Source organism: Galleria mellonella, unplaced genomic scaffold (genome assembly GCF_026898425.1).
Source record: "Galleria mellonella isolate WM207_F2 unplaced genomic scaffold, CSIRO_AGI_GalMel_v1 utg158, whole genome shotgun sequence".
NCBI lineage: Eukaryota > Metazoa > Arthropoda > Insecta > Lepidoptera > Pyralidae > Galleria > Galleria mellonella.
The window spans coordinates 2,570,765-2,584,851 of NW_026442003.1; the positions used below are offsets into that span (position 1 = coordinate 2,570,765).

The 14,087-nt window shown below is 34.7% G+C and overlaps 1 protein-coding gene across 3 annotated transcripts; it reads right to left on the reverse strand.

The window, feature by feature from the left end:
- Positions 1–913: 913 nt before the first annotated feature.
- Positions 914–13,863, reverse strand: LOC113519535 (zinc finger protein Xfin-like). 3 transcript variants are annotated; one of them, XM_052892384.1, is made up of 3 exons: positions 13,755–13,863; positions 12,470–12,593; positions 914–10,472 (listed from the first exon to the last, which is right to left on the reverse strand). In XM_052892384.1, the coding sequence occupies exons 1-3, from the start codon at positions 13,755–13,757 to the stop codon at positions 4,204–4,206; spliced, it is 6,396 nt and encodes a 2,131-aa protein (XP_052748344.1). In that variant the 5' UTR covers positions 13,758–13,863; the 3' UTR covers positions 914–4,203. The 3 variants fall into 3 exon arrangements, with proteins under 3 accessions (XP_052748344.1, XP_026760448.1, XP_026760447.1); XM_026904647.3 differs by lacking the exon at positions 13,755–13,863 and adding an exon at positions 13,658–13,748; XM_026904646.3 differs by lacking the exon at positions 13,755–13,863 and adding an exon at positions 13,537–13,722.
- Between the last annotated feature and the right edge of the window lie 224 nt (positions 13,864–14,087).

Consider the following 14,087-nt stretch of genomic DNA (forward strand, 5'->3'; position numbering starts at 1 on the left):
TAATTATATAACGCTGTTTGATTTACAGATACCATAAATGTAAATTAAAAAAAAAAATTAACTTCTACAAAGCTTTTTGACTCATTTTTTACCAAGCTTTTTTGTTTCACGAACAATTAATTTTTATCCATAATTGCGACAAAAGTACCCAATCTGGCAACGCTGTATCTAGAAATTTCAGGTGAACGGGTAAAACAGATTTCGTAGTGCACTAAATAGAAACAGCGCCATCTGTGAAACGATGTGTACAAACTTGTAGCACGAAAGTGTTAACTAAACAATCTCAATTAGATCAAAGCACAATAGTTTCCTGGTAGAAATAAACCAATTTTTGAATTTTAATATAATTAATGAATTTTGGTTTAAGAATTTATTTTATTCCTTTTTACGTTTTTAGGAGATTTTTAAAATAAAAGTATACATATTTTATAAATGATTTTGTTTGTTTTCTAAGACTTACGGAAGCATTAATAGTAAATTGCGACTAGTATCGCCATCTATTGAAAAGTTTTCCGTGCGGCCATTTTTTTTCGTCATCGTGTCCGCCTGCCCATGCATTACCATTCCTGAGGACTCAGGTGTTATTCCTCTGTACCCAGTAAATTCACGCCATATCCCACCCTTCAAACCGAAACACAGCCATGCAAACACAACTGCTTCACGGTTGAAACACGAATGGGACAGAGGTGCCTGACCAAAAGAATATAATATTCTTTAAGATTAAAAAAAAAAGATTTTTTCCAAATCGGTTTACAAGTGACGAAGTCATGAGGTTACAAACATTAAAAAAAAAAAACCGAATCGAGAACCTCTTTGAAGTAGTTTGAAGTTATAAAACAATTATTAAAAAATACAAATGTTTATATTTTTAACGATGTAAGCAAATGTGAGAATAAAAAATATTAAAACAACATAATTTTTCACTTGTTTTATTATAAAATAAATGCATAAAACTCTCAACAGTTACTGGCCTCCATTACAGGTCTTTAATTTACAAAAAGAAAAAAAAATGTCACAACAATAAATCAGCGCATCAACAACATGCGACAGCCAGTTACAAGATTTCTATCGTTTCTTAGAACTAGAACAATAGCTGTGTATAATTTTTTTTTTTTTATTTTTTATTTGATAGGTTTACGGCTTTGGATACATCCTTTTAATCCATTTTCAATTTATTTACCATATGTTATTTATAGTGTTGTGTATATATAAATGTTACAGTAAAAGCCCCAAATCGGATTCATAACTAAATATAAATACATAACATTTCGGACTTTTACTATTAAGTTTGTAAATGTTAGGTTTTACTAGAAAATTTTAGATATAATTTTTATATATGGACCGTTTATTCTGAAAGTGGTGTAAGTCCATTTACAGCACATAAATATGTGTTTTCGTAGTCTAATTAGCCAAAAACAAATTTATATAAACAAATTAAATGTTGATAAAACAATAGAAACAATGCCAGACCTCGTATGATTTGCCTGTATTTTTAAATCAACAAATATAGTAACCTTTAATTTTCCCAAAACAAAAGAAAATGGACTTACACACTTTCAAAATAAACGGTCCATATTAATGTACACTTATGGATAGGTATGGTAATACCGGTATCGTACCGATATCTATATATTGGGTTCCTCTGGACACTGATGGCGGAGAAAAACATCATCTCATTACGATATCGCCTATACCGGTCAGATATCTTCATTAATTTCCATTTTTCATATATGTTAGTGGGCCAATATATATATATATATATATATATATATATATATATATATATATATATATATATATATATATATATATATCCCTACTTCTTACTTTAGTCACTAGTAATGAAGCGAGAATAAGAAGTCTGGTATATTTGTATACCACATGACTTGCGTCTATTTTTTTTTTGCACATTTGCGTCGATTCTGAAGCGCCAATTCTCTATTCCTATCTCTAAATTTAAAATTTCAATTTAATATTTAAATTAAAATTATTATAAACTTAGTTAACGATGGTTCAAGACAACAGTAATTTCGCGAAACTATCGTATTAAAATACTAGGTTTAGGTTAGATTTTGAAAACGACGTTTCAGAACCGGTACCATTGTCTATGATTTTCATGTAACTTTTAGGATGGTCGCTCACTAATTAGTCTGAATAAATAAAAAAAAAGTACGATTTTATCCAATTTTTAAACTCACGACATATATGAATAAAGGAAAAAAATGATGTATTACATAATCAACCTCATTTACTACATGCACTTCCCGCCAATTTTGACATTTACAAAACGTCAAAAACACCACAAGTGACAAATGTAAACTAATACAAAATACGATACATTCGCAACCACAGAGTAATCACTAATCGCAGCAAAATTTTTAAAATCAGCAGTAACTTAAAAAATATATATATATTTCATACAATTAAAGTAATATTTACAAATCATTATAAATTGAACAAGTTCATAGTCGTATTTGTAACACCTTTTTTTTTTAAACTACTTTAGTGGCGAACAAGCAATCGGCCCGTCTGATAGTAAACAGGGTTAGCGTAATCTATGGACGCCTGTAAGATAAGGGATGTCAAGCGCGCGTTGTCAACCCTTAAAAAACCTTATTAGGTACGTCTGTTTTGCATAAAAAGGTCCCTTAGATATTAGATATAAAAATATGTATGCCTTAACAGATATATTACTAATAAGAAGCACTGAGTATCTAATACAAAAAAAAAAGTATTTCTGGAATAGACAACTTCAGCTTTTGAACTTATCAATATAAATTATACTTATATACTAAAATTATTCACAATAAAATTGGGAGGGTTGTCACATATTCTTTTACGCTACAAGTGAGCGAGCTGTAAGCTCTCAATGCAGTATCTGTCACTTGCGAGCCCTAACTTTAAACAGGACGCGGGCTGGCAGTGTAGCACAGTAATTACTGAATTCACGGAAGCGTCGGTCCTACGTACATATTTATTCTCAGCAAACGTGGATATCGACTCCAATACCTATATATTGAGTTGGATATTGGCGAGGGAAAAACAAAGACATAACTCCATTTCGATATCGCCCACACTAGCCGGATATTTCGATGGAATTCAGTTCTGTATATAGTATTTAATAACTGATATCTAATGTATCCGTTATTATATAGATATTGTGACTTCAATAGATAGAGTATTGGTATGTATCACCTACGCCTTATACTTTTGTAAAGTAATAAATATTAACAGCTAAGTACATTCTACTCACAAACTGAGGTAGGACAAATACTTAATCATCATAATTCATCAATAAAATTAAAGGGAAATACAATTTGCAATGTCCAATTTTCAATTTCAATATTTCAACTATTTTCTAAACAGCTTAAAGACCGAAGTCCATCCTGAGCTACTATTTCTTCAAGTTAATTCGATAGTGTAGCAAGACTTATGGTTATGGATTATCAAGAATTAAAGTTATTATGCAATTTACAAAAAATACCCCCGTTTTCATAAAAAATTTTAGCTATTTAACGTTGTTTTGCCTCTTTCTTTTACACTAAAGTCTATATTTGAAAGATAGAGACAATACAGTGTAATAATTAAAGTAGATATGTGCCAAATATTGGCCCAAAGAATAGCTAATAATTTTACTGCAATATGAAATTCAAATTTAAAATTTTGGAGATAGAACTGTGATAGAAGTGTTACGATAACTTTGGGGCCGATTCCACGACGCCATTTCGCTAAACCTATCTCGAAATGTTCTCCATTTTTAAATTTTATTTATAAGTTTAGACAAATGGCGCTTCAGAATCGACCTCATCGTGTCCTTACAAATGTTTCGCAACAACTAAATCTTTTTTTTTTTTTTACTTTAAACCCCTTTTATTTTTAAAGACATATACTTTTTCTTACTTAGACCCAGACAGATTTTAGGCATACTTTTGTAATAAGATAGTAGGATGTCTAGATCTGTTCATTTAATTTAAATAACTTTAATGATCAAACAAAATATGGCTCGAAAGGCGGAATTAATGCTAGTAGCATACTCTACCAGTCAACCTTTGGGATCAACAGTATCTATCTCAAATTTAGCTATTTTCTTGTAATCATCATCATCATCATGTAATACTTACGTATTTTCTTGTAATACGACCTTCTATATCAACTGAACATTCCCATTTCCCTTTCCCCAGTAATAAACAAGACGTGTTATAATCAAATGTCTTTGTCTAATACCTGATGTGTCGCACTGTGATCGCTCATTTCATTGACATTATACTTTTCATTACAAATACAACACGTGAACATGCCCTCCTTTATGCTCAAGTGTAGTTCATTCAAAATGGACAAGTTCAAACTTTTCCCACATATCTGACAGTTCTGCGGCTCGTCTAAATGGTCCAAGCTCTCGTGGAACTCTCTGGCTCTTTGATTTTTGAATGTCTCTGTACAGTAATTACATTGTATTATATCATTTTCAATTTTTACAATGTTATTTTCTAATCCTTTATCTGCATCTTCACATTTGTCTGTAACCTGTTTTCTAATATCGCTGTCTTTCTCTGTTTGTTTTGGTTGTGGTGTCGAGGTTGCTATTTCATTAATTACTTCTACATTATTATTGTCTATAAGTCCACTTGGATTACTATTATCATCTGTGTTAATATTTACATTTGATAATTTATTTATATTGGAATCACTATCTATTACAGCTAATTGATTAAAATTTGAATCGTCGTTAACACTGGCGCTGTCATTTTTATCATTTTCTACGTCTACATTCGTATTAACTTGTTCTATTGTATTTGGTGTTTCTGCATTTTTAATTTCAGTCGCAGCGTCACTAATCTCGGCTGTAGTGCTAACCAATCCAGATTGATCTCTATCATCGGCGTAATAGATTTCTATTTGCGGCTCACCATTCTTCAGATCTTGACGGTACTCTTCTATTAATATGTCTTTTAAATTAAAATCAGTGTTATGATGTTTCTTCATATGCAAATAGAGAGAAACTGTTTTAAATTGAAAACCGCATAGTTTGCATTCAATATAGTCTTTCGCAAGCAGCGGCGTATGGTCGTATACATGTTGGCAGCAGTATTTCCGCGTTAAAAAGAAAACATTACAATCTCCGCACTTGAATAACTCTATTTTATATTTTCTAGTCGATGCTGAGGGTTTATTTGAAACTACACTCTTGTCTTTGTCTACAGTGTCTGCAGTGTTACTTTGTGATACTAGGTTTTCCTTTGAGACTTTATCGGATACATTTTGGTCTTCAGTATTGGGTTGTGCAACTTCTTTTATTACATCGTCTAAAACATTCAAAGTTATGTTGAAAATAACAAAGTCTTCACGTTTCAAGTTTAGTTTCTCGTGATGGATGTAGATATGTCGGGGAAGACTGTAATTACTGAAGTTGAGGCCGCACGTACCGCAATCCACCGTTACTGATTTATGGTCGGATGTTTTGAGATGGTTCAGACAAGTGTGCTCTTTGAGGAAGTGCACTGAGCACACGCTACATTTATATAAATTTTTGTTATACCTCCACACATCTAGCTTCGAAAGGACCGACTGTGACAACTTGTACTGTGTCATCGCACGTTTCTCAGTACTCTCATCATCTGAAGCATTCGACATTTCTACCGGTTCCTTGTCATCATTATTAGATATTTCAGAATCATTGGCCGTTTCTTTGTCTTTTAATATTGAATTGGATTTAGAATCTTCACTATTGGTAACAATGTCAAATTCTTTAATAAGTAATTTCTCATGGTGCACGTACTGATGTCGCATCAATGAGTTTTTTGTGAAATAATAGCCGCACGTCGTGCATTCTTCTCTCGACTGTTCGTGTTTGTTGACATATTCATGCCTCGACAGCGTGGTCGGCCTCAAAAAACACAAGGAACACACTAAACATTTGTAAAGTTTATTACTGTAGTAGTTTGCATCCGTTTCCATGGATTGATCTATTATTTTTTTCGTTATCTCCATATTTTTCGTGTCGGTTATAGAAATATTTGAAGTGTTATCCATTTCAGCATTAGATTTACTATCTAATGAATCATCATAATCCGTACCAGATATTTTAGAACTGTTGCATGCATCTTTATCTATTTTGGATTTGTATTTGGTTGTAACGATTTTAGGGCTAGTCCCATCGCCGTGAACGTAAAATTCCATGATCTGTAATTTCTCATGGTGTATATACTTATGTCGTATCAACGACTTTATTGTGAAATAACAACCACACATTGAGCATTGTTCTGACCTAATTGTGTGTACGTTTTTAGACTGATGTTTCATCAATGAACTCTGTACCAAGAAGCATACAGAACAAATTGAACACTTGTAGAGATTTTCATTGTAACTGTTCAAGTCTATGGACGTCGCCTTTGGTGCTTGCTTATTTTTAACCTTTCTTTTGGGAATATATGTCTTACTGTCATCTTCATCGTCTAAGGTCGTATCTCTGTCAGAATCTATCTCCTCTTTGAAAGAAACACGTGGCTCTACAGTCGATTTGCTAATCACATTAAAATCTTCGAGTCTACATCTTAGTAAAATATGGTGAGTGTATGTATGCCTGTTTATTGAATGCCTTGTAAATGTAAGATCGCAGATAGGACACTTTGCAACTCCTTGTATGGCATGTTTCATATCTATATGGTATCTGAGAGACTTCTCAGTCATGTAGTGAATGTCGCATCTGGCGCATTTATATAATGTTCTGGACGACTTAACAACTTTGCTTTCAACATTGGTTTTCCATATCTCATCATTACCGCTCGATGTTTGTAAATCGACTACTTCAGTATTAATAACATTACCGTTTTTACTGATTGTTATAATTTCAATTGGTCTCTTCTCTATATTCTTTACTCTACGGTGTTTTGCTTTATGCGCAGTGATTACTTGTCTGTGGAAATCCATATTACAGATGGTGCATCTTTCCGATATCGGCGAGGAATCGCAAGACTTTAGATGCTTGGTGAGAGTTGGCATGTGACTGAATAGTAATTTGCATAGACCGCACTTGTAGAATGTCACAAATTGCTTCACCACTATTGTGCTTTCTCCTTTGCTGTGGTGACTGCACAAGTGGCTCACTAACGATTGAGTCGGGAACAAAAGTCCACATTTGCTGCAATTCTCTTTAGGTATAACAACTTCTGGGGAGCACACATCTATATGAATGCCCAAACTCTGTTCCGAAGTAAAATGCAACCCGCATCTGCACTGGTATACATTAAAAACATTGTCGGAACTGTTCGCAATAGAATTACCCTTTTCATCCCGTGCTGACGTTTGTGTATTCCGTTGAAGAACTATTGCATTCTTTTTATCAGGATCGAATAAAACTGTTACAATGTTGCCTTTAGTGAATTTCGGATGCATACTATGATATTTTAAATGTTTCCTAATCCGTCCTCTAGGATAAACGTGGTTACATATATCGCAAACTTTTGTATCTTTTACATTTACACACACGTGACCTTTCAATTTTATATTACTCAATAATGTTATATTACATTTAATGCATTTGTATAATTTATACTTCTTTTTAATTTTGAATTTCTCATCAGATTCATTCTGCACTTCGGCATCCTCGTAATAATCCGGATATTCATTCCTGGTGTTATCTTTCGATTCGTCCTTATTCATTTTTAAAATTTCATTGAATTCTTCATCTTGAATCTCGTTAAATCCGACAACCCTAAAAGATTTATCCTCTCCCCAAGTATTATGCAGTTTCTCGTGTTTCTTTTGGCCTAATAATGTTGTGAAAGGTATGTAGCAGGTAGAGCATTCGTACTGTTCAGAATTACAGCACGAATTGCTATGCACATGGTCCGAAACGATGTCGGGATCAACGAAGATATTGCATTTTTTACATTTATAAATGGTCAACTCGGGAAAACCGTCTGCCAAAAGTCGCATCTTCACATCAATTGCCACGTATATACTCTTGGCTAAGATCTGTTGCGTCTGTATTGTGGAAATATTTTGGAACAATTCCAACCATTTCGTTGAAAATAATTTACTGTAATCGAATGTCAAAATCTTGAACGACTCTCGATTTATGCTTTGGTAACCTTTATGCACCTCGAGGTGCCTCAAGTAACACGGCATGTCGAAGTTGAGACCACAAATGTTGCAATTCTTTATCGTTACATCATAATGTTCTAGATTACTGAAATGATTCTGACAATGTTCTATTACTTTGTCGTACGAATCAGTCGTCGTGTTGCATGATTCGCACGTGTACAAAATGTTCCATGTAGTCGTTAACGATTGGTATTTCTCCATTAGTGTGGGCATTTTACCTGCTACATCTTTATTACTCTTTATTTTGTATTTATGGTAAGTTAAATGAATATTATATGTCAATTCATCATAGAACTTGCGGCATATGTTGCATTTTTTAATATTCACTCTATTACATTCATGTGCTTTTTTCTTTACAGTGAAAACTTTGCACGTTTCGCAGAAAGGAAGATCAGGTAATGGAGGAACAATTGGCTTTTTATCTCTGAGACTGAGAAACGTAAAGTCGCTTAATTTAACATTTGGTGTCTTGTGAACATTCAGATGTATATGCAAAGAAGTAATAGTCCTAAAAGTCAAAGCACAGTACACGCAATGAAACTTGGTTGATTCCCTGCATCCCCCTTGCAAGTGGTAATGTTTGTTTCTATGAGTTGTCACTGTTCTAAAATAGGTTTCACAAATACTGCAATACAGAAGAACTTTTGGGCCGTAGTATTCTTTTGGAAACTTAGAATTTGTTCCTTCCTTCTTTAAAAGTTTAGGACTCGCTTCGACTGTGTCCAATTTTCTCTTCAAACTCTTCAGAGTATTATCTATGAATTCGACTAAAATGAAGTCAGCACGGATGAATTTTCTAATATGGTGTATCTTTCGGTGGTATATTATACTGTTTTTGTGAAAATTAAGATTGCAGACCGTACAGAGGACTGGTTTCGACTTGATACAGCCCGCTTTGAAGTGACTGAGAAATTTCTTTTCGTCGAAATACAAATTGCATTTGGGACATCGACATGCGACTCTCGAATGCATGTGGTCATGTATTATATAAATTCTTAGCTTATCAGTAAAGGTGTGCTGTTTGTAATGGGCATCGATGTCAGCGGATTTAAATAGGCGCTTGCATTTGCTGCAAGCTACATTGGGCGCTTTATTCCCTAAGCCTTGGCGGCACCAATTCACGTGGCCCACGGAAGAGGCGCAGCTCATAAAGTGAGTTTGGCATTCGTTACATTTGAACAGGACTGATTTTGGTATAGGGAACTTGTAGTTTACACTATCAGTGGTTTTGCTGGTAGGAGTTTTCTTAACAAATTCATCACAGTCAGTAGATATAGTTTGTGATGTTTTCGCACATTTCCCTTTAATAGTCTTTAATATATTTTTGTTAATAAATTCCGGGTGCAGCAGTGCTCTGTGGCGTCTCGCCGTCTTAACATTGGCGAAAGTCTCTTTGCAAACGGTACACAGAATTTTTGTGTTGGCTCTATCAATTTTGCTTCTAAAAATTCTAAAGTGCATATGTTTTATGTGTTTGTTGTAACTCGGGAAGTGTTTGAATGTTGTACCGCATAAGAGACATTTTGGTACGTAAGGCACTGTTTTTTCGTTTGTTAATGTGACTTGATTGTGATTCATTTTCATATGCGCCTGATATTTTTTAAGGTTTCGATAATAACACGAGCATACAGAACACCTGTAGCATTGATACGGGATTCTCGACGTCTTTGGTACGTCTTCTCCTTTATCATTATTTTTAGCATCGTCTGTATTGGAATTAGATGTTAATAGTTCGTATAGATGTGTTATAAGAAGTGTGTTGTCCGAGAAATGTTTGTTGCAATGATTACAATATTTAGTACTAGTAATTCCTACAATGTCCACCTTTTTAACAATATCAGATGTTACATTTCTGGCCATTGCACTGGTACTTTTTCTGGCCGTGTTTGTTGTACTTTTGGGTGTGACAGTGCTTTTTCGCGCTGTAGTTTTCTTAGCCACGTTAAAAAGTGGCTGAGTGCTTTTGCGAGCAACATTCATTGATACGAAGCTTGTACTTTTTCTAGCTGTATATATGTTGCCTTGTGTCTGAGTTGTGGACTTTCTAGCTGTGTTAGTCATTATTTCCTCCTCTAAAGGAATTAGAAACGAGTGGCTGGCCATATTATGGGAATCAATGCCATTCCTGGTGGCGAAAAGTATTTGGCATTCTTTGCAGTAACAATCGCTGCTTTCCAATCTTTCTCTCCAGTCTTCTAGCAGTATCCTAACCTGGGAATGTATATTGCTTACCGGTGCAGCTGGTTTCGATCCCAAAATAATCTTGTTGTTGCTGTGGTAGATCAGTTCTGTGGATTCTTCTAGATCTGGATTTGGAGTCCCGTCATCTTCAGTGTACTCGTAATGGGAGTTGTCATATTCATCGAATTCTGGAATACGAAATTTATTTATTCAGCACACTGTTATAGTTAACAACTTAATTTACATATATTTATATTAACAATTAAGGGATAAGAAAAAAGGAATATGCTAGAAGAAACCTTCATGTCAAAAGGACAGGCTGTTGTAGCAGCGCAGGCGGCGTAGTTATTATGTAATAGGTCGCAGTGTAGTCCCGACATAGACTAAGTACTAAGTGTGCCCATATGGTCCCGGCATAGAATAGGCCACCCATTCCTTTCCCGTGGATGTCGTAAGAAGCGACTTCCCAAGAGCAAGGGATGGGCAGTAGCATCCTCTTAAAAAATCAATAAAACCTAACTGTGGTTGCCAATCCACCTGCCAAGCGTGGAAACTACTGGAAAAACCCCACAGAGATGAGGTTTGTGATCAAGAATAGACCGTTAGGGCTGGTATGATGATGATGATGAAAAGAATATGCTGGAAGATGCCTTCGTGTTAAAAGGACAGGCTGTTTTGCAGCATCGTTATTATGGAATAAGGTCAATAAATAAAGGTTTTGAATCTGAAATATTAAAAATTATAACTAATCTCATATGTCTTTGTAAATTTATACACAAAACGGAAAAAAAAACAATTTTCTATGCTAGTTAGTTCTATGTACATAGAGCTAATGTGAGCGGCACTTGTCGTCAAGGGCGGTGCTGCCATGCAGTATGGCCAGCAGCTATGGTCATTAATGATGACCGTAAAGAAGTTGAGTTTGCATAGCTGTGTTTCAGAGAAAGAGGAATAACACCTGAGTCCTCAGGAATGGCAACGCATGGGGGTATTATGGGTGAAACAATATGTTACTGCACTCTGTTATGTCCACGGTACTGCTCATGTCTATAGGCGATGGTTACCACTTTCCATCAGGTGAGCCATCAGCTTGTTTGCCATTCTAAGTTATATAAAAAAAAAACTGGATACTCCAACGCATAAAAAATATGCTGTATGTCTTTAAATCTGTGTAATGAGGGGGGGGGGATTCTTAGTAAAGGTGATTAAGGGCCCTATTGCTAGCAATATACCCAACCAGGTCGACTTCCATGTGACCCATCCTGGAAACCATTGTGCAAAATTACAGACATATTCACCACAATGAGCTAACTGACCTGCCTTTTCATTATGACCTATCATCCCTCACTGGTGCCCCAACAGAGTATACCTCTAGCGCAGGTGGGGTCGTCATCCATTAAAAAGGATATGTATATTTACTGAATTTAATTTTATAAATTTATTGAAGAATTTATGAAGAGAAAAACTGGAAGAAGTTTCCAGGTAAACTTTATTTCCTTTTTCTCATGCATGCTGTTCCTAGCCACCAATGATAACCCTGCATGCGCTGTAGCAGTATATGCTGGTGGGGCATCAGCAAGTGACAATAGGTGAAACAAGCCAGTTGGCACATAGTGATGAATTCAGAAGTAATTAACCAAGATGGTTTCCAGGGGGAATCGCATGGAAATCAACCTGAAATTTTTTTAATGGATGATAATGAAGTGCTAACCCCACCCGCGCTAACGGTATACCAGTCGGGCACCAGTGAAGGATGATAGGTGAGGATGAAGCAGGTCAGTTAGCCCATCGTGACGAATTCAACAAGAATTGTTCACAATGGTTTCCAGGAGGAACCATGTGGAGGTTGACCTGATAGAGCTTGTTAACAATGGGGCTGTCAAACTCAATTGCTAACAATCCCTTTTCCCCCAAGTCGACCTGATAGGCTATATTGCTAGCAATGGAGCTGTTAAATCACATCACTAACAATCTCTTCTCCAGTTTGAATGGTGTGATATAGAAATGAAATTACAGAGTACAGAGGTAAAACACCTTCGTCTTTAGGAATGGCAATGCATAAAGGGCATCATGGGTGACACAGTGTTCTTTATGTCCTTGGGCAATAGATACCACATTACATTTGTAAAAAAAAGAAAGCTTATAACAAAAACATGTCAGGACATTTCATAACAAAAAAAGTTACCTTCTTCATCCAAATCCAGAGGCTCGGACTTGATGCTGATGATCTGCGGCAGCATGTCCTTGATCTGAGGGTTGTCCAGGATGTCGTGCTCCTCTATATCAATATCGTCAGACATTTTGTATTGCTGTAGAGGAAAAACATACATTTTTTATTTTACCAAAATATATAAAAATATAATACATAGAAAAGCCATTTGCTTAGGTATAGCTGTTCCATGCATATTTGTACTACGAAGCAGTTGTGTTTGCATGGCTGTATTTCAGTTTGAAGGGTGGGATATGGCTGCGAAGATACAGGGTACGGAGGCATAAGACCATTGCCTCTAGCAAGGCAACACATGAGGATGTACTATAGGTATCACAGAATGATAACCACAGATAAGACTCATATCTTTTGACATCAAAACAACCTAACCTAACCTAACCAAAATATTAGTATACTTAAAGACTATTTTCCAGGAGGGGAAGGACTTGAGTCCTTAAAAAAGTGTATATGTACTCTCAGACATGTCTCTATGAAGTTTTATTTGGATCCTGGGATGGACATAGCTCAGCCAGCCCCTCTCTAAATACGCCTATGACCAAATGGACAAAATTGAAACAATAAAGCATTTAAAAAGTTATGAATTAACAATGTGAGGTTGATCTATCTATTTGTATTAATCTGCGTGTTTACCACGTACGACATATATGTATTTATGAAAACATTTATATATTTCTATCAATCGTCTGGAGATGTGTGGCATTGTGTAAAATGCTCAAGGGTTTATTTAACAGTAAGTTAGATAAGAGGCTGATTCGAGCAACTAGTAGTGTTTTTAATGTATAAATCAACATACAAATTGCATAACGTTATTAGAAAACAACTTAGAATGCAACCAGCATTAACACCACGTAAATAAGACTGTGGCCAAAACAAATAGAAAATGTAAACTAGACTAACAAAATTCGACATAATGTTAATTAATTTCTTAGCATTATTTAATTATAATTGTAGCAAAATATAATAGAAAATAACAGGAAAGTTGTAACAAAAGTAACTGTACATAGTTGTTTGTTTTATCATACCTTGTTAGCAAATTGTCAATCATGTAATAAAATAATACAATCACATAATGTGAAGAAAAAGATATAAACAATGACAGGAGTAACTTAGATTATTTATATAATATTATTTTAAAGAATTAACCTTTTAAGAAACACAAATGCAAGCACAAAAAGTAAAAATCAGTTAATCGCACAGATAAAACTTTTCATTCTTTCTCTTACCATAGATTATGGCTTACCATAAATAAATTAATAAAAGACTGTTGATGCTAGAGTTATTATCTCTGTTATGCTTATACAAACCTAAGAACAAGGAATTACATAGGAGTGATAAAATTGTCAATTCATAGAGAGCTTGTGTGCTGGCATACTTTCTACATAAATTGTGTCAAATATATAATCTAGTAATGTAAAATTTGACATTGACTAATAATTGATATATCAAACATTTTCTATACACTAGCCTGCTATGAATTGAGAAAAATAGCAACTGATGATGTATCTTTCGTCCTCTTTTTACTAATTATATTTGCATAAAAAGAAAGGAGGCAACCATACAATTTATAGTTTTT